The sequence below is a fragment of the Protopterus annectens genome, chromosome 13.part0 (assembly GCF_019279795.1).
Source record: "Protopterus annectens isolate FY-2018-M chromosome 13.part0, PAN1.0, whole genome shotgun sequence".
NCBI lineage: Eukaryota > Metazoa > Chordata > Ceratodontiformes > Protopteridae > Protopterus > Protopterus annectens.
In genome coordinates, this window is record NC_056747.1 from 1358455390 (window position 1) to 1358477231 (window position 21842).

Here is a 21842-nt window from a genome sequence, read left to right on the forward strand (position 1 = left end):
ACAAGCCTAGCCAAGAGTTTATCCCCAAAAAAGAAACCTCAGTCAACACCTGTCATCCCGGTCAATGAGGGTCAACAGTGGAACCCCTCTGACAAATTTATGGTTTCTCATCCACTCATCAAGATTGCATTTGAAGAGGGCCAGTGAGATACTCTGTTTGACATGTATGGGAAATCTATTCCAGAGACGGGGCAGCCTCTGGGAGACAAACCTGTCTCTCCAGCAGGTTTTGTTGATGTTGCATATTAGATTTAGGCCTATCGAGCGGGTAACACACGAGGAGTTAAGACTTACAGATATGGAACATCTCTAGTAGGGCATGGTCCAATATTGCCTTGTAGGTGAGACACAGATCACCTCTGAGCAATCTGTATGACATCGAGTAGAGTGATAGTGACTTAAGCCTGTGCACATAGGATAGGTACTGGAGGCCATGGATTCTCTTTCTGAGTTATTTCTGTGCCCTTTACAGTTGGTGTAGGTGTTTGGAGAGGTACACACCAAACGGGGCATTATACTCAATCATAGGTCTAATAATGGAGGAGTACAGAGAGGTAATAACCTCCTTTTTTCTGGATGCAATCCCTTTACTTATAAGATGAACCAAGTAAAAGGCTTTTGTAATCACAGCCGCCACATGATGGTCGAATGTGAGATTGTTGTCAACCTGAGTACCCAGGTCTCTCACCACAGGTTGTGTGCTTAGAGGGTTGCCGTTGATGTGGTAATCAGTAGGAGCCATGTTTCTGCCAAATAGTACACTAATACATTTTTTTGTGTTTAACTTAAGACCATGATTTTGGCACCAGTTATTTGTACCTGTGAGATCCTCTTGCAGTATGTTAACATCAATTGGGGAGTCAATGACAGCAACCAACTTACAATCATCCGCAATCTTTGTCAGCCACAGGTCCTTTGTCTTTCCCTGGACCTCTGAGAAGTAGTATACGCCAAACAGTAGGGGTCCCAGGACAGATACTTGGGGAACATCAAAAGTGGCAGGTCTGATATCGGAGGTGGCAGCATCTATTTTGACATTGTGGGTCCTATCTGTGAGCCAGTTGGCCACCCATCTGACTAGATATGGATGAACACCAAGTTGTGTTAGCTTTTCAATGATGCCCGAGTGGGGGATTGTGTCAAAGGCCTTGGCCAGATCAAGGTAAGCTGTATGTACTGACTTTCCCTCATCCAGGGCCTTGATAACAGTCTCAAAGAATTAAACTAGGTTCAATAGGCAAGATCTGCCCCAATCTTAATTCTCCTTAATCCTAATGGTGCAAGGGCATTTAGGACATCAAGGAAAATATGGTTAACTTCTACAGCTGCATCATTAAAAGGAAGGTTTTTAAGTATGGCCCAGTTAATGGATGAGAGGCTATCACTCAATATTTGGACATTGAAAGAGGAGAGGTTACGATGGTCTGTGTAAAGGTGTGCTTTGGTATATGTAGTGGAGTGTCTATGATGAAGATGGGGAGGTAGTCACTTAGGGAGTCAGGGAGTATGACAGAGTTATGGTACAGGTTTGGATCAGAATTAAGGATCCAATCCAGGGTGAAGCCATGACTGTTGTTTTTGTTAAAGTGAGTGGGTATAGCAATTAGTTGGTTGATGCCATGGAGATTGATACTGAGATCTGGAGAGGTGGTTAACAGTGTTTGCCAATCATCTCCTAGGATAACAGTCTCATAGGGGATATGGAGAGAAATCCATGAAAGAATGGTTTCAAGGATAGGGTATTATTTCCTGGTGGAATACAGATGGCTGCAATAGCAAATTTATGTTGTGGGTTGAGGTGACAGTTTAGTATAAAGTAGCTCAGCAGGGTGGAAGTTTAGGAGAGCAAATGGGAGGGGGAATAAATTGAGTTGCTCAGAGTATAGTATAGCTACTCCTCCCCCTTTATTATCCCTTGTCCCATCTCAGACCATAATGTCCTTATTACAAAAAATAAGAACAGATTTTTAAATCCTTTTATAAATAGGATGCCTGGGTATATATTCAAGCTAAAAGAATTTAAATCCTGGCTTCTGAATTAATAACACTAAGTATAGCAATAAAATTACAGTTTGGGCTTCCTTTAAAACATATTTATGGTAAATTATTATCCTGGTACAAACAAACTAAGAGATTGGGATAAAGAATTATTAAACATCCAACTTGAACTTCAAAAGGTGAAAGCTAACTATAAAGATAATGATAAATCTATAAAGGAAGTAATAAAAGATAAAAAATACTCAGATCTCCTTATACATAACACAGCAAAGGTTCTAGAGAAATGAAACATTTCCTGTTATGCTATATCACCAAAACCCATGCACAATCTAAGCAAAACAGTGAAACTGCAATCTAGATCCAATCATATTCAATAAATAAAAATAACAAAAACTAATAAAATACATAAGGATATTAGAGAAATCTTGGATATATTTAAACAATGCTATTCAAAGTTAAATCAAGAATTCAAGCACTCAATAAACATTACTACTTCAGAATTTATAATAATAAAATCAGGTGGTCACACACAAAGCGCACAAATACACAACCATAGAGGGAGACAAAATGATAAAATCCAAACGTTTATTGACAGATTATGTGCTTTCATCCTGTTATCCTCAGGACTTCATCAGAATAAAATAAAACACTCACCCTTCAGTTTATATATTCATTTGACTGATTAAATGAATGAACCCACTTTATAATATGTATTAGTCAATTGTATCTTAAAGGGACAGCATACATTTGCAATGTTATAAACCATAAGCGCGCAATCTACCCAAACAGAAGAAACGTGGTACATCACAATAAAGAAAACAACTTCAAATAAATGAATAGTTAAAACTTCCATAATTTAAATATCCATTACCTTAAAGCAAATGTTTAAGATATTTAATTATTAAAAGTTTTAAGAGTTATTAAAATAAGAGGTGTAGGTGAATATTAAAAATAATTTCACTGTGTTGTAAGACCAGTTATAAAAAGGTTCTTAATTGAATACAGTTAACCTAGTGTGCTCAAAGCCAGTAAAGGTGGGTATATGTTGTTTGTACCAAGAAGAACTGAGGTGGGCTACCAGCCACAACTCTGAGCTGATATACCAGATGACTAGAGGCTTCTCATCTTCCAAGAAAACATAGATTACCTGATTTATTTTTGCTTATCTATGCTATTTCCTGCACTTTTTTATTGCCTGCTGCCTTGTTTAATACTGTATTTATATACTGTGTACTAATCTATACTGTCATACTGAAATTGCCTGCCTTACTCAACCTGGTAAATCACATTTGTTTTTTTTTTTTTTTTTTCTATTTTCACTGTTAAGTATTTGCTGACATTTTTCACTGTTCCAAAGCAATCAGTTCTGCTTGTTCTGGTTTTCCCAACAAGCAGTGTTAGAATAACTGATTTGCTAGCTGTTTGAAACATTCTTTAGAGTCTTGTTGCTGATTTTACTGCTGTTTTAAACATTTTTTAGTGTCTCGCTTTTATTTTTCTGCTGCGTTGCACATTTTCTAGAGGCTCCTGATGAAACTATGGTAGCTAGTAGCTGTAGCATAGTCCAGATACAGGTTTAGTGCATCTGGGTATGTTTGTAGTGGCTGTTTGTTTTGAGCACATTTTCAGGCCATCTTGGAGTAGAGGGGGCCTTTCTGCACTCCAGTGAGAGAATTGTGTTGATTGGAACCTGTCTGGTGAAGGGTGGTTGGTCTATGGCTTGGAAAAAGAATCCTCATTGGCCCTCTTTGAAGTGTTTTTATTTTCACATTTTTAGCTTCTTGCATTTAAGCCCTGCATTTAAGCAGGTTTCTGCTTGTTTGTGTGTTGTGCAACATCGCGCACTGCCGTGTAGTTGTGCACCCTAGCCGGACAGGTTAATTTAACTGTTTTTCCCTTAGTTACAGCTGTAGCGATTTAGTGTAGCTGTCATCCTTAGTAGTTTCCCAGTCAAAGAAATACTGCTAGTGAGCCGAAACCTATTAAATTAAAAAAAAACAGGCAGAACTATCCATCCACTGAGCTTCTCCCTGATCCATCCTGAAAAGCCCCCTCCTACAGACTTCAACCTGGCATTATGGACAGTTGGACCACCCTTGTTTCTCCTGCCAAGCTCGTTGACTTGGGTATGTTGAAGCAGTGTAGCATTTGCTTTAGGTACACAGACAACACTCTACTAATAACTGTCTCTAGTACAGAATGTGAGAGATGTATCTACATCAAAAATCTTGAATCCATGCTCTCTCGCACTCAAAACAGTAACACGGAAGAGGTTGTCAACCCAACCACCACTACACATGCACATAGTACCACTACTCATACACAGAGTATGCAAACAACACAAAAATCAACATACATGGAGGTTCTCTCAAAAAAACCTATGCAGACATCAGACAACTCAGAAACACAAAACTGCTACAACTAACACAGTTCCCACAGCACCCATGATGCACAGGTCTCACCTATCAAGCCCGTAGGGCGTAACACTTAAAAAACTAATTTTCTACTCAATGAAGACTCAACAGTGAGACACATGGATGTCCCACTTACCAGATTGGACAAGGAGAGAATCATGGTCAGTTGCCTGACTGGTACCAGGATTTGTCAGATCATGCATGCACTCAGGTCTCTCAGCAACAAGTACTGTTATGACTCTGTCATAGTTCATGTTGGAGTGAATGACCTGAGACACATTTCACTGGACCATATCAAGAGAGACATGATTGAGCTCTCTGAGTACATGTCCCAGGCAGACATGTCCCCACCCTTGAGCAGCATATCACCCTCACCTAGAATGATGCCACATTATAAATAAAAAATGATTACTTTCAATAATTGGCTTAGTTTTTGGTCTCAAAGAGAATCCAGTTCCTATCAGCCTGGGAAGCCATGACAGACAAACCTCACTGCTTTGCCAGAGATGGTTTGGACCTGGCACCTCTAGGCTTTCAGCTGCTGGCAAAGGCTCTTGCCTCCCCCACTGTGCATTTTTTAGGCAAAGTCTCAAAAACAAACTTACCAACATGAAATTTGCTAATCATAACAAAGTAAGGGAATAGTCATGCTGCTAAGTGCTAGGAGCTTAAACCAATAACTGCAAACCCTGGAAGCACTTTATCACTGGAAGCTGTAGATGTCTGTGCAGTCACAGAAACCTGGTTCAAGGTTTCAGAGAGTACCCCAGCCTTGCAAGGTTAGAATGCCTTCCACACCTTCAGACCACAAAATGAACATGTGAAAACCAAAGGAGGCTGTGTTTCTATCTATATTAGAGATACATTCACCTCCCGACTAGTTAGACAGGACAACTCCATGGAGTTACTCTAAGTTCAGGTTATAGTGGGTAAGACCCCATTCAAGTCAGAACCAGTTACAGATCCCCCCCATATGTGATGACACTCATGAAGCCTATTTGACCAAACTGGAGACAATCCAAATATTACCAGTCTGGCTATGGGGGATTTCAATTAACTCACCATCAACTGGGAAACTTACTCTAGCCCTAACCTGCTAGTGCAAAAGTTCTTTGACTTTGTTAACTCAAATGCCCTGGAACAAATTGTTCTTACCCTGACAAGAGGAACAAACATACTAGATCTAACATGTCATATGGCTGCACTACTGCAACTGTCAGACCCTCATCAGTTAAATCTGACCATAAATCATTCGCCTTCGAGCTTACACTAACACCAGAACTCACAAAGGGCGAAAACAGAATAAAAAACTTCACCAAGGCAAACTATAACCTCCTAGGTGAAGGTATAAATGCATTCCAAGCCTCTCCCCCAGATGAAAGTGGTAACTACACCAAAACTTACACTGCAACCCTGTGCAATCACTTGCATAAGTGTATAGACTCAGCTGTTCCAGAAAGAATCAAAGTCAGAGCCCCAAGTGAAAACAAGCCACCATGGTGGACAGCCAGCATCAAGAAACTTTACATTAAATGCAAAAAGTTGCTGTCCATGAAAACAAATCAAGACCCTAAACAACAATGGAAAAGCTCCTTCCTCAGCCTCAACAGGCAAATGAGACAACTTGTCAAATCCTTTAAGGGCCTCTGAAGAAAACTTAGCTAGCACAGCCAAGGATAACCATAAGGCATTTTACAGCTATATATGTAGCCTAAAAGGTAAGACCCAAGCATGTGCAGAACTAGTGACCAATGGTATCACACACAGTGACCCCACAGAGATAGCAAAGCTGCTAATGGATAGGTTTGGTGAAACTTTTACCCCCTATCCACTCCAAATGTAGCTCAAACCATGCCCCAACCCCCCCCCCCCTACACATCTGAAGAACAGGTCATCAAAGCCTTATCCAAGGCAAAAAACACAGCTTCTGTGGGACCAGATGGCATCCCAGGCTGTCTTCTAAACAGGCTGAAACATGAACTAGCATCACCACTAAGTACCCTTTTCAATCACAGCCTAACCACAGGGTTTGTTCCTGCAGAATGGAGAACAGCTACAGTTATTCCTCTCCACAAAAGCGGCCTAGCAACAGACCCGGGGAATTATAGACTCATAAGTCTGACCAGTCTCAGCTGTAAGGTCATGGAACATATCATTATGGACCTCATATATAAAGACAAAGGTGACTTCCAGACCCTGGATCGTACCCAATTTGGCTTCAATGGCAGATCCTGCCTGTTGAATCTTGTGGATTTTTTTCAAAAATGTAACCAGGGCCATTGATGAGGGCAAATCTGTGCACACAGCATAACTCAAATTGGCAAAGACTTTCAACACAATCCCACCCTCAAGGAATTAGCGATAAACTTAGCAAACTGAATGTAAACCCCTTTGTTGTAAGATGGGTTGCCAACTGGCTCACAAACTGGACATTCACTATCAAAGTGGGTGACTCTACATAAGTCCTTTGTAATAAAATTATTTAAGTAATAACTATACCGTACAGACGTTATGCTTTCTAAACGCTACCCAAATATCATTCAACATAAGGTAAATTTTTCATAAACTATCCACGTTTCAAATTTACAGCATAAAGTGAAAATACAGGCTAGACATTTTTAAAATAATTTTACAACCAGCAAATAAAGAAATGGACTCGATATCATAAGGCAACGAAGTAGGACAAAAACAAACAAAATATTACAAAAAGTATTATACTAATCAATAAAACTACTTTAACCAAAGAAAAATGCAAAATTTGAACACTAAAACATATACACAAATATCAGTGTACTGAAAATTTCTTGAAATATTTGTTACATAAAGCAATTCCTTGAGATACATTACACAAACGTGGACGTAATTTGGTAAATGACAGTAAGTACAATCATCAGTAATACATTGCATAAACATAACTCAAGACCTATAGACAAAAATCATATGAGTTTTTTAAAACAAAATTTTATTTAGAATTTCTTACTGAGAAAAACAGACCAAAATAAACTGCCCATGTATGAGCAAAAGATCCACTGTATCTAAAGGCATGCATTTAATTTCATGGGTTCATACTTATATATTAGGCTAATGACCTCCAGGACCTTTATAAGCCTAGCTGTACAATCTAACCCACTTTTGTCCTTATATATCACTGGCATTTATTAGGAGGGGGTATGTTAGGAAGTTTCTAGAGGTTATGACGGGAGGTGTAAGTCAGAGGTAGACAGTGTTACCCAAACTATGAGAGACATGGGAGGGTGGCCTAATGGTTAAGGTGTTTGCCTTACAAACACAAGGTGCAGGGTTTGAGTCTCACAAGGGATAATTGGCTAGGCTTAAAATGGCTCGCAAGGGCAGTTAGCCTAGTACTAATCTATGAACCTATGGGGGACAGACCTAGTGTGAATTTCTGATTTCTCATCCACTGGTCAAGTATACACTTAAATAGGATTAGAGATGGACTCTACTTCACAAATGAACCCATTCCAGAACACGGGGACTCTCTAGGTAATATATCTGTCTCACTAATATGTTATTCATGTCACAAGCAACATTTAAATATTTGGATCTAGTGGATTTGATACTGTTAGCTTTGCAGATGTACAAATGGTCCATCAGAGCTGGATCCAAGGATGCCTTGTATGCCAGGCATGGATCATCTCTCAGTAAACTGTAGGAGACTGAGTATAGAGATAGGGCTTTAAGGCAATCCTTGCAGGACAATGTTTTTAATGCTGTATATGAAGTACATTTTATATCCTTATAGCTAAATAGGTAGAGGTATGGCCTCATCAGCAGAAGGTGCAGGGTATGAATACATGGAAGGGAAAATAAGCATTTATTTAGAGCTGAGTGGCCTAGTGGGCTAATACTCTGGATTCTCCTGGTAAGGAACCTTTGTAGACATTCCAATCCATTGCACATGTGTGGTCAAGTATATGCCAAAGGGGGGATTATGTGCAAAGATGGGTCTTATAACGGCCAAATAAAGTGGCACTATGACTTCCATGGACCTGGATGCCATGCCTTACTTATACGTTGGGTGATATAGAATGATTTTCTTACTAACTAGGCCAGATGTTGGTCAAAGGCCAGATTCCTGTCTATATATGTTCCCAGATCCTGGACTACTGGGTCAACTCTTAAGGGTGTTTTATTGATAGAGTAATTAGCCTGGGAGGCAGCTTTACCAAAAGGCACTATAAAGCATTTCTTGGTATTGAGTTTTAGTCTGTCACTTTGGCACCAGACATTTGTCTATGTTAGAACCTCTTGTAAGATGTTTGTATCATGAGGGAATCTATAATAGTTCCCAATCTGCAGTCATCTATGAACTTGGTTAGCCAAAGACCCTTGACATTAACCTTTACCTCCAAGAAGTAGATGCCAAATAGAAGCAGTCCCAGCATGTAACCCTGAGGTATCTCACTGGTAAATGATCTCAGCATGTAACCCTGAGGTATTTCACTGGTTACTGATCTCAGCATGTGACCCTGAGGTATCCCACTGGTGACTGATCTCAGCATGTAACCCTGAGGTATCCCACTGGTGACTGATCCCAGCATGTAACCCTGAGGTATCCCACTGGTGACTGAACTCAGCATGTAACTCTGAGGTTTCCCACTGGTGACTGATCTCAGCATGTAATCCTGAGGTATCCCACTGGTGACTGATCCCAGCATGTAACCCTGAGGTATCCCACTGGTGACTGATATCAGTATGTAACCCTGAGGTATCCCACTGGTGACTGATCTCTTAGTGGAGGTGGTATCACTAATCCTGACTTCATGGATCCCATCAATGAGCCATCAATCCAGAGAGTTATGTAGGGGTTTCCTGCCAAGTTTAGTTAGTTAGTTAAGTGTACCTAAGTGGGGTATTATATCAAATGCCTTAGCCAGGGCCAGGTAGGTGATACGCACAGTTTGTTCAGCACCACTGCCTTGGCGACCTTCTCTAAGATGTCCACCAGGTTAAGTAGGTATAATCTTCCTTTGACAAAGCCAAAATGAGTTTGGTCCAGTGTCTGAAGGCTGCTTATGTCCTTGTTAATTATTTTCATGACACATTTTTTCATGGCTTTGCATATTAGAGTAGTCAGACGAATAAATCTGTAGTTTCCGGGATCGGTTTATGGTCCACCACTTTGTGATGTGGCCTAACCTTGCAGTCCTTCATTCACAAGGTACAAAGCCTGTTTTGGGTTATAATTGAAAAGTGATTTTAAGTGGTTCTGCTAGGTCATGTTTCAAGCTGTTTAAAAGGCATCCTTTGACACTGTTGGGGCTCATTCAGGCTGTGTTTTTGGCCTTAGTAAGTGCCATCAGGACCTGCTCCCCATCCTTCTCAACTTCTCAATGGTGAGTGTCTCCATTAGGTCTAGGTACGAGCTACGAGATTCGAAGGACCGAGAGTGTGACCCATAACTTTCTAGGATATGATATGGAACTTTGTCTGTGGTGATTTGCTTGGGGGTAAATTCCAGGGCATTGTGTTGTTAGACCAATGTAGACTTGTGCTTGTTGCTAATATAGATTGAGACTCTTGCACCTTTTGTCCCTGTCTCTGTAGCTGATGGTCTCAACATGTGGAAGGCACCAAAGCCTTGCACTGCTGGAGTACCTTCTGCAGATTTAAACCATGTCTCAGTAATGGCACAAATGTCTCTATTCTCCAGAGTGAGGAGCGCTTATAGTGTGTGAAATTTATTGTTTAGACTCCTAGCACTGAGCAGTAACATGTTTAGGTTTCTTGTTTAGGTTTAGTTTTCTTTGGGATTTATTTATTATGTCAGTAGATTTGTCAGTTTGGCATTGCCTAAAAAAGGGGCTGAGGGGTGAATAAAGTTTTTGACAATATTCAGAAGCCTAGGGGAGACAGATGCAGAACATCCTTTGCAAAGCAATATGGTCTGTTAACCATGTCCTTCCATGCTGACAAATATTGAATCCCCTGAAAAGACAACAGAAACTATGCCAATTATTGAAGTTAATCATCATTTGCTCGGGGTCTATATTATCATATCGCACGCTGAGAAGAGCAAACGACAGATAATCGACCCCATGTAAGTGAAAGTTTTCAACGTCGAAACTTGAGAACAGCGATTATTTTCCAATGGAAAACAATTGTTGTTCCGAAACAAAAAAAAAAAAAAAAAAAAACAGTAAAACATTACTTAATGTGGGGGGCTTCACCACCCACACCCCCTAACGTGGGACGGCTGTGCCTCCTACACCCCCCCTACTTAAATATACCAACTCTGAGATCGCACTACTGTGCCAAAAAGGCAAAGTACTGAAAGCAGCCAAACTAATTCTTTCCCAGGGAAAGAATTCACTAAAAAGCCGCTTCGCTATTTTGCCTTTTCACGCTTTACTGTTCGACAAAGATGCATTCGACAACCTGCGTCTGTGGTGGCGTAATAGGGTACCTTTGTTCGTACTGTGGCATCATCCTTGGTGACATTAGAATGATGCTCAATGTAAGGCACATACCTGCCGGACACACATATTTAGACAGATCAACAAAGGCTCTCTTCATATAGTGCAAGGAAGTACATCTCAGGTTGTTGATTTCCACATGGACTATGTCAAAATCATACTGGTACCGGTGGTGTAGTGACTTTCATTATTCATCACTTGGCAGATCCTGTTATCGTCTCCTTGTACAGTTTGTCAAATGGGAAATCTGTGAGTGGGACATCTGTGTATCATACAATTGAGTCCTCTATGACAAGAGCCCTGGGAAATGTGTCGGCTTGCCTTATTGGATTTGCTCTAGGGGCTGCAGTGGTTGTAGAAGTATGTGTGGTGTTTGCTGCTGGTTTTGGTCAGTGCTTTACACACTGCTTAGCCGTTACCATTTATAGGCTTAGGAGGTCTTTCAGGTTTGAGAGGATTGCTTTTTACTGACTCGGCAAAAGTTGGTATATGTGTGTGTAGCGAACACCATGTGTGTTGCATGTAGTGTGTGTGTATGTTCTTGACAACCTTGTTTGTTTGCAAGATTTCTGCCTCTAGTGAAGCCATATATGTGTGTCTCTCACATACTGTGTTTTCTTTTTTAAGGATTAAATGGTTATCTGTTAACATGAGGTAATTTCTACATTGTCTCAGGATGGCCATATCTACCAAGCTGGCTACTGAGACATTTGGACATTGCATGTCCATGGTGTTTGGACATTTATTTGCTGGGCTACTGCTCAGCATGGACTGGATTATACAGCGGTCTCTTTGGGTGGTCTCTGGAGGTTGGCACCATACTAGGTTAGAGTGTGCTAAGATTTGATAGCAGTGCTGTTTAAAGTGCAAACTAGCTGATCATCTAAGCTTATCTCTGCATAATGGCATAGTTTTATCCACACTAACTTACAGGTTTCAGTTCTAAGGGAAAATTTATAGATAAAATTTACTTTCTGGGCATTTGTGACAGTAGGATACTGCTTACCTCTTGATGTAATAACACCAAGAAAGTTTGCTTGTGAGCGTAATGCTACAACAAAAGAAACTACTTTGACAAGGTAATTTCAAGTATTAAGGACTTTAAAACCTTGTAAAGGCAAAATCAACCAAATAAAGCAAAAGTAAAACAGTAGCACTCTAAACGGTTAACTGGAGTGCAAAACAAAGAAGCAAATCATTTACCTGCCAAGGATGGAACAGGATTAACTCAGGGCCTCCTCCTAGTGTGGCCCTCCTCCTAGTGTAGCGAGGGCACCAAGCAAGTGGGAGCTCTAGGAGAAGGAGCAGGAGACAGTTTGTAGTAAGGGAAGTTTACTCAAGTGCAATACTGGTTAGTTGGACGGGCACTTAGTATTATGTATGTAGGAAAAAAAGGGTGAGACAGCAGCAATGAACAAGCAGAGGGATGGACTTTGCAGGTCAGACTAATATAAGGGGTGGAAGCCAGAGATACAGCCTTTTAAAACTATAAGAGAAGTGTGGGGAAAATTTCAAAACTGGAGCTCAAGCCCTGTGGTTAGAATGTCAGAAACGTTTAGCTTAATGCATCAGTGGGAGTGGAGAAGACTCAAAGAATAGGGGAAAAACAGTAGCACGATAAGCAGAAAGGCACTGTAATGCAACTTTAAGGAGGTATATACAGCTATAAAATGACTGAAGCAAAAACCCTGGAGCAGAATTCACAATACTTCCACTACTACAATAGTACCACAGACTAAGGCACCAGACCATGCAGAAATTTAACAATAATTCTGTAATAAAACACTAAATGGGACTCAAATTTCGTAGCAGATCAGACTTCCAAGATGGCTGCACATTGAGTAACAGTTTGGCTCTCCCAGTCTGAAAACAGAAACTTAGCAGAGAAAGCCAGTACACCTAGATTTCTGTGTAAATTTCAGTAACTGGCTAGTAAGTCCTCTGCCTGGATGCCAGGAAAAAAAGAAATATAAATGACCTGGAGGAAAAAGGTACAAAAGGTGAGGAAAAAACACAAACTGGGAGAAATACTGCAGGTGTTCAACAAGAAGTAATGAAGTTCCAGACATGACTTCCAGTAATCTAGAGGAAAGGATAAAGCAGCTGCACACAGACCTGGTTAAAATAAAATACTGAAGGAGTATATGAACACAAACAATACAAAGCTGGAAAAAATGGAAGAAGCTTTAAACAGATATTCAGATAAGGTGACAGAACTGCAAAACTCAGAGGGTGAAATGAAGAAAAGGCTGGCTGAATATGAGACTGCTCAAGAACAGATGATTCAAAAAATAATATAATAATAGAATTAGAGGACAGAGGGAAAACCTGAGATTTTCTGCTGGAAGGAACAGACTGTATTAATTTTATGAAAGCACAAATAAACTGGACTGGTATTCCACAATAGGAATTGTTAATGGAAAGGACACATCACATGTATGCTCCAAATCTGGTTACTAGAAAATAACCTAGATTTTTAATAGCAAAGATGCAGTCTTATCGGCAGAAGGAGTTGATTCTGGCAAAACTGTGTCAGAAGGACAAAGTACTAAAAGTGGGAGACAGCAGAGTGTTTGTGGAGAATGACTACTCATTGTATACCAGGCAGAACAGAAGTAAATATATTCCATTATTTAAACTGCTGTGTCCAGCCATCTTCAAAATATTTCTCCCTGGAGGTACAAAATCATTTGTTGATGAAGTACATGCTAAGGAGGAAATAGAAAAGTTTATCCAACAAAGGGTGAGTTGTGAAACAGAAGGACATTCTGATTTGGGTCCTGGTGATGAGGACTACAGAGAGACTGAGCTTGTGAAATCTTTTCCACTGTTTCAATGGCAAATACCTGAGAGAAGGAAGAAAAACTAACAATCGACTAGAAGAATCAAGAATACATTGGAAATGAAACAGAGATAGGATTTGGGAGATGGTGATGAACAGGAATAAGACTAGTAACTTGAAAGCCGATAAATGTGGGATGATAAGGCAATACTATATTTGTAAAACATGACAAAGCAAGAAAATATGAAAATATGTGACCTCCTTGGACTTTGTTAAACTTGTAGAGGACTTTAAAGCATATGCCCTGCTTCATGTTACCAATGTACGGGGAATAAAATCAGTAACTTGGAAAATGATAAATGTGGGATTAAAAAGCAATAATTATACTTGTGAAACATGGCAGAACAAGAGAATTTGGAAATCTTGGATTTTCGTAGACTTTGTTAAATTTGTAGGGACTATAAAGCATATGCCCTACTTCATGTCATTAATCTTTGGAAAAATACTTGGGAGAGGGGAACAGGAGCAAAACAGTTAACTGCAAGTAAAAAATTTTTTCTTAATGGTACTATTTTAGTGGTGCAAGACTTTCTTTGCAAGCTATGAAGTAAAGTTTCCTCAGTTATTTTGAAATGTAATGGGGATACTATGCTTTCATGTTTTTCTGTTTCTCCCTTCCCTCTTTTTCCTTATTAAGTGTTAAGAAATGTAGGCACCGCAATGTAAAAAAAGGAGACAAGAAAAAGAAAAGGTCTGGTTAACAGAGCATGACAAAAGAAAACTTAGTGTGCTTTTTCTCATGCTTGCATAGTGGAATGACTGTGTTAAGGATTTTGGTTTTATCCAGCAACAAGTTTTAATAGAAAGCAAGTAAATGAAAAAGAATATTGAAAATTATAAGGCTTTTTTCTGGTAAACAATGTATCCATAGTAGTTTTGTGTCTGTTTTGCATGTACCAAGAAGATAATTTGATAAAGTTTACTGAAAGCATTCAAGTGTTTTCTCAGCTGGGAGCACTATAAAGATAAGACAAAACCAGACAGCACTTAATAAAAAGCATAGGCTATACCATGCGTCTTAGCATGAATAAGCTTTCTTTTTGGTTAGTCTGTCTGTGTGGCTCTCAGTTTAGAACTTTTTTCTTATTAGGAAGGTAAAACTTCAAATTTTGAAGATGTACACGGTTTTGTGTATTATTATTAAGTTAGTAGGTTTTAGGGGGTACTGGGGGTGTTTGTTTTTTTGTTTGAGGGCTTTCAATAATATAAAATGTTTTGCAAGATGTGACATAGGCTCAAATGGATATGACAAGAAACAACTGTATAAAAGACCAAGCTGCCAAACAATACATGCATGTAAAATAAAAGATGGAACTAGACATTTAATAAAAAAGGAGTTATACATAATAGGTGGGAACAATAACTATATAAGAATATGATTGTTTCTATAATGTCTTTAAATGTTAATGGTCTCATGGATAAATTGAAAAAAAAAATAGTAGTGAACTATATTAAAAAATGTAGAGTAGAAATAGCTATGCTACAGGAGACACCCCTGGAAAGAAATGAACACATATATTTGACAAAGAAAGGTTTTCAGGATGGTTATTCAGTGGAATGCCAGGGGCAAAAGAAAAAAAGTAGTACTTATATTAATTGCAAGAGCAGCTCCAGTAGTGACAGAAAAGTAGAAAAAAAAAGATAATAATGGTAGATTTGTAGTACTAAGGGGGCTACTGGCAAGGGAGGGGGATTACACTGGCATGCATTTATATTCCACCTGAAACTGCTATAATGGAGCTTAAGAAAATTCAGGGAGAGAAAATCAGTTTTCAGCAAGGAATATTACTTACAGGTGGGGACTGGAATTTGATTTGCAACAATGAAGTGATGTGTCTGGGGGAGTCCAGAAGGGAAGATATAACAAAGGAGGGTAGAGTTTTAAAGAAATGTATTAAAATATTTTGCATGGAAGATGTGCAATGAGTAATAGGAGTTTGGAGTGAATTTACATATTACTCCCCAAGATACAAAAACTGGGTTAGGCTATTTACATTTCACAGGAACATATGCTTTTAATTGATGGTTTCGCTATGCACCCGATAATTATTTCAGATCATGTGCCAATAATAACTAAAATAAAAATACAGGGACATGAAACAAGAATGATACACTGTGCTTTCCCGCCTATCTGTTGAAAAGAGAAGAATTTAAGGCATGGGTAGGGGAACTTACTCAGGAGCTATTAGAGAAGACAGAAAATTCTTCTAAAAATATAGCCAGGGAGAGAGATAAAATTAAAGTGGAGTTTAAAAATAAAAATAGGGTAGAAATAAAAGAAAGGGAGATATGGTTAAGAAGTAAGAATTATTTAGAGGGACTGACAAATGCTAAAGTACTGCAAAATAGGGGGAATCCCACAGAACAAAAAGAGGAGTAACTGCAGAAGGCTAAACAGAAAATAAGGGATTACTTCGATAATAGGATCCCTATTATACATTCAAAGATGCAAACCTTTGAATGCATCTTAATCAAACTTAAAAGCACAAAAAATCAAAACAGCAAAAGGGCATATGAGTGATTTCTTTCTCTGGGAAAGAAATCACTTGCCCAACAAAAAAAAAAAAAAAAAAAAAAAAAAAAAAAACAGATCACTACAGACAAAAAAAAAGTGGGGGGGCTTGCCCCCCACCCCCCCTCCCCTAAGTATACCAACTCCGCGATCATACTACAGTTTGGAAAATGGCAAAGTAACGGAGGTGGACAAGCGATTTCTTTCTCAGGGAAAGAAATTGCTTATATGTCGTTTCGCTGTTTTGGTTTTTCGTGCTATCAAGTTCGATAAAGATGCCTTCACAGTTTTGCATCTTCGAATACATGACAGAGAAAATGATAATGTGCATGAGTTTAGAAAGAATGCTGTTAAGCAACTGTTTTTTAATAGTAATACTTGAGCACAAAAACTTTTAGCACAATGATTCAGGCAACAGAAAGAAGAAAGGGCTGTCGCCAAGCTAAGGGAGTCTATAACAAGGAAGACAACAAGGGATCCTGTAGAAGTATTAGGACTATTTTGGAAATTCTATGAAAGTCTGTATAAAGCAGAGAAATATGGAAATCAAGAAAAGGTACAAATGGAAATGTTTATGGAAGAATTAAATATGTCAAGGTGAAAGGTAGAGAAGGCCCAATTACTAACAGGATAGGAAGAGATGCGATAAAAATGGTGATGTGTAACTAATCTACAAGAAAGTCCCTAGGAATAGATGATATTCTTGTGGAAGTTTGGAGGCTGGGGGGGAAACTGAAAAAGATCTGGAAAGTTTTGTTTAACAGCATCTTAAGAGGAGAAGTACCAACATCCTGGAAGAAAGCAGCGGTAGCTGTAATACCTAAAGAGGGTAAAGATCCATCCAATCCAGCTTCATGCAGGCCCATTTCAATACTAAACCATGATTGTAAAATGTTTTTACCTATATTGGCTAAAAGAATGGCTAACATGATTCCAAAATTGCTAGATATGGAACAGTGTGGTTTTGTGGAGGGGATGCAAACATTTGACAACATTAACAGAACACTGATGATCCAGAGGGAACAGAATGTAAGAAAATACCCCTGTTATTGGTGGGTCTTGATGCAGAGAAAGCATTTGACAGAGTAACCTGGGACATTATGAGCAGGGCAATGGAAGCATTTGCATTCACTGATCAAATTATAAGGTTGATTAGGATGATATATGAGGGATTGGAGGTGAAAATTAAAGTGAGTGGGGTCCTCTCTGATAATTTCTGGCTGAGCAGAGGAACCAGGCAGGGGTGTCCTGTTTCCCCTTTGCCATTTGCATTATATTTAGAATCGCTGGTAAAGAGAATAAAAAACTCAGAGATTCAAGGATATAATTGGTATGGTAGTCAAGGCAACTTGGCACTATTCACAGATGACATTATTTTATACCTGACAAAATCAGAGAGACATGTGCTGTGGAATATATTGAGACAGTTTCAAACATTTTCAGGATAATGAAGCTAAAACAAAAGCAACAGCTGTAAATTATATACCCACACACTAATTGGTACAGCAATTTCCATACTTATGGGTGCATGACAAAATGAAGTATTTAGGAGTACGGATTAAAAATGATACCAGTGTGGCAGCTACGGATATGTGGGAGGAGACTAAAAAAAGAGTGAAAACGGAAGCTGTTTACAGTTATCGATAGTAAGATACAAGCAGTTAAAATGGTTTTAGTTCCTTTAGTCTTACACACAGGTGAAGCACATTTTTATCAACCAGAGACGTTGTGTATAGTAATTAATAAAGAGCTGAAGGACTTTATCTGGAAGGGAAAGATGGCAAGACTCAAGTGGGATAAGCTGATTCTTCCAATAGAACACGGCAGATTGGGATTGCCTGAGTTGAAGGGGTATTTCAGAACTACACAGTTAAGGCTTCTCTACATAGCACAAGCAGAAAACTATAATTCAAAGCGGAAAGGAATGATGATGAAACAGCAGGAAGTTTAAGAAACAAGGAGAGACTGGGATTTTTGAATCAGACCTTTAAAGCATTCACTCCAATGGAGCTCAGGAAGTTTGCACTGTAACTTCCAATAGGTGGAGCCCTTGACAGAATCAAATTATGTCCTCATATTTCAAACAAATGTTCATATCTCTGGAACCATAGGGGTTATGAAAGAAGTATAAATGGCAATCTCTTCAGCACAAACTATTTTAAAATGGTAGAGCTCTTTAGGTTTTAGTCAGTAGGAGTTAACGGCAGATGCACCTGGAGGAGTCACTCGGATGTAATGAGTGAGAACAACAATAATCATACAGAATATTATATTCATAAAGTAGCAGAAGGTCTTCTAAGAACTAAACCAACACGGACATGGAGAAAGGAGATTCTGCCAATAGTGATGAATACAATTAGGGATGTAGACAACAGGCAACAGGGGGCAGGAATATACTGGAGAAAACTGGCAAAGGAACCAAGATATCGAGAACAAATAACTAGAGAAGGAAAAGTAATAGAACGGGACGACGCCAAGAACTTATTTGGACTGCAGGTTAGAGATTGCCTTCCTTGTCAAGGATTGATATCATAGTATATACAAAGAGAAAGACATGGGGGAGGGGTCCCTAAATGAAAGGCCAGCACTGGTAGAGTTTTTAGTAGAATCTAGAACAGAAGTTGCCATTAAGAAGGAATAATTGGCACAGAGTACAAAATACTGCATGATAACTATAAGAATTAATTAGAGGAGGTTAGGAAGAATTGGAAAGAGAGACTGGATAAGCAACTCACAAAGAGTGATATATGCATGTCTCCCAAATATGCAACAAAATACTGAAGATTTAGGATGTTTGCCTGCAACTGTTTTTTTTTATACCCCAAGCAGACTAAGAATTTTTCCTCAGGTAGACAGCAGCTGTTGACGGTGTGATGGGGAAGAAAGAGGTAAATGGGGACACACTTTCTGGGAGTGTAATGAGTTGGCTGACTTTAAAGATTCCCTGCAGACTGCTCTGTCAGAGATGTTGGGTAAGCAAGTTGGAGTAATTAGCGAAATAATTTTTTTGAGCTATGATACAGAATCGGAATTGCCTAGATATAGTAAGGTCTTGCTGAATAATTATGACGGCTGCCAAAAAAAGCAATTACTACAAAACGGAAATCAAAGTCTAAGCTAACGTAGTGAAGATAGTAACAGAAATAAAACAACTTGAACCGGGACCTTTAGAAAAGGGTAGGAGCAAATTACATAGGAAAAATTGGAAATGTGAGATCCACAGATGCAGAGGAGGAACGAGGTTTAAAAACAGGCAGGATCTGAATGAGCTGTGTAATGGCTGACTGACAATGACTGGATAGATTAAAAATGATGTACAATGGTTGAAACTACAGTTGTGTTGACACGGTTTGTAATATATAATGTTTGCAACTGATATGGTGTCACTGTGGTTTAGTTTCATTTACATAATTGCAAGATTGCCTATGTCATACATGATAATTTAATAAAGATGTTTCTTGTTAAAAAAAATATATATATACATATATATCTGGGAGCAGATCACAGTCCTGCCACAACTGTGAAAGAAACTAGAAGACCGGGTTCAAATTACAAAAAAAGCTATGTTTTATATGTAATTCTACTTTAAAGCTACAAGACTAAGGTCTTCAGATCAAACTAAAAAAATGCGAACAGATAAATTGGCAACATGCACAGAAGTACAAGTACCATGCAGGTCACTGTAAGTGCAACTTAAAATATTTAAGCAGAATTTAAATAAAACGCTTTTTTTCTTCCCTTTTGATGAAGAACTCAATTAGAACTAGCTAAAATTGTATCTCCTACAACACATACCTTTAATATACCCTTTTTCTTTCACTGACTGAAGAGTTGGCCTTCTCATAAGAAGTTTCCTTAGCTTACTTCGGACTTTCTTGGGGTCATTCTCTTGGTTTGTACTGGACATACTGAGAAGACGAGAAGCTGAAAAATAAAAGGGTTTCTTTTTATATAAATTACTTTATAGTTTCCCTTAAATACTTAACTAAAATCTAAGATACAGCCAAGTGTGATCACAATGTAAGATACAGCCAAGTGTAGTCACTTGTCCGGACCACATCACCAGATGGCCTGGGTACCTTTCATATATCAACCAGAGCAGGCTGTATGAGCATGTTCCAAACAGCATGCATGCATGCATAACAGTAATTGTAATATGAAACATACCAGCAGCTATCCGTCCCCTTATAAACATACTATGCTATTTGCAACAGCACCTCTGCTCAACATAGGTGTACTATTGCAGTAGAGGCAGCTGTTAAGCATACAGAAGCAATTGCAACTGTCTGAGGTATGTAGACCCCTGGTGATTCCAAACATCTAATTCCCATTCCAAGTCCTGGGTCTCTGTCAGCATCTACAGCTGTTTCTGTGATTTGAGAACAGAATGGCTAAGGCAGTGACAGAGAGAGAGAAGCACTATAAGTAATACTTACAGAGAACAAAGCACAAACACAGCCGTTCTTATCCTCTCAGCTTCTCCAAGACATCCAATGTGGTCCTCAGCTATAAGCAAATGTTGCTTTTGCCCAATCTTGGGTTTATCTGCACATGCCCAGACATACCTGTGAAATTATAGGTCAGGGGTTCACAGATACTTACTTCTGGTGCCTTTCTTGTCCTTGTCGTCTTTGTCTCTCAAGGTAACCAGAGTGCTGGGTGTCTTATCCACAGTCACAGACTTTTGTTCATTCTTGTGGTTTTCATCCGGTTCACTTGCTGCCTAAATTAAAGATAAAAGAACAGAATATGTTACAGATGTTATACACTTTTTCTCTTGTCATATACCTCCTTCAGCTCATCTCTACCTGCCAAAGTCATCCTTGTACAGGGTCAGCCACATCTTAAGATTTCACATCCAAGGCACCGTTTAGTTCAGACTGAGGGATGTGCCTTTACTCCAATATGGAGTTCCGGACTTAATGCTTCATAGAATCACTCATCTAGTCACAAAAATTCCATGTCAGGAAAGGAAGTAGATAAGGCAGCCCATAAAACTTTATACAAAAAGGTTTTCTATAACGAGGTAAAATGCATCAGTGTGGTGGGGAAGATTTGAGCTGTTAGGAATCCTTGCACAGAAACACTGCTTTCGAAGTCCTTCATGTTGCAAATTATGGCTGGACTTTATATTTATAAGTTCAGTTATCTACTGTCACTACTAATAATGTGGTTGGCAGTTATCAAATGTTACCATGGTTTTGTTACACTTACTCAAACTAGTCCAGCACAGCACAACCAGCAATCCCTATATCAAGTGGTATAATAAAAAACGAGCCCAGCAGTGCTAAGTCCACTATAAATAAAAAGTTGTCACTGCTGAGATGTAGAAACACTTGATATTTTATTATTCACACAAAAGATTAAAAAGTCCAACTGATTGAGCGCTTTCTTCCCTCCTATAGGGATTTCATCAGAATCAATGAATATTCCCATGTTCCTCTATTTATACCCACTTACTGTGACATCACCATTAATGAATGTAACAACATTCATTAATATTAACAAGTTCATTAGTATTAAATGGGTTTCTAACCAATATTTAAAAGTATGTAATACATTTTTTACAACATTTAAAACATTTAAAATATAATTATCACAACATTTGTACATTATGTTAAGACTTTATGTTACAAAAA

At 38.8% G+C, this 21842-nt stretch overlaps 1 protein-coding gene across 5 annotated transcripts in view; it reads right to left on the reverse strand.

Annotated features, from left to right (window-relative positions):
- Positions 1-21842, reverse strand: part of ARHGAP27 (Rho GTPase activating protein 27) — a 1395760-nt gene that overhangs the window by 115046 nt on the left and 1258872 nt on the right. For all 5 annotated transcript variants that reach the window (XM_044055389.1, XM_044055387.1, XM_044055388.1 and 2 more), the window contains 2 exons: positions 20806-20926; positions 19999-20127 (listed from right to left, as the gene is read on the reverse strand). In XM_044055389.1, the coding sequence (XP_043911324.1) occupies positions 19999-20127; positions 20806-20926 (250 nt within the window). The remainder of the gene's footprint in view (positions 1-19998; positions 20128-20805; positions 20927-21842) is intronic.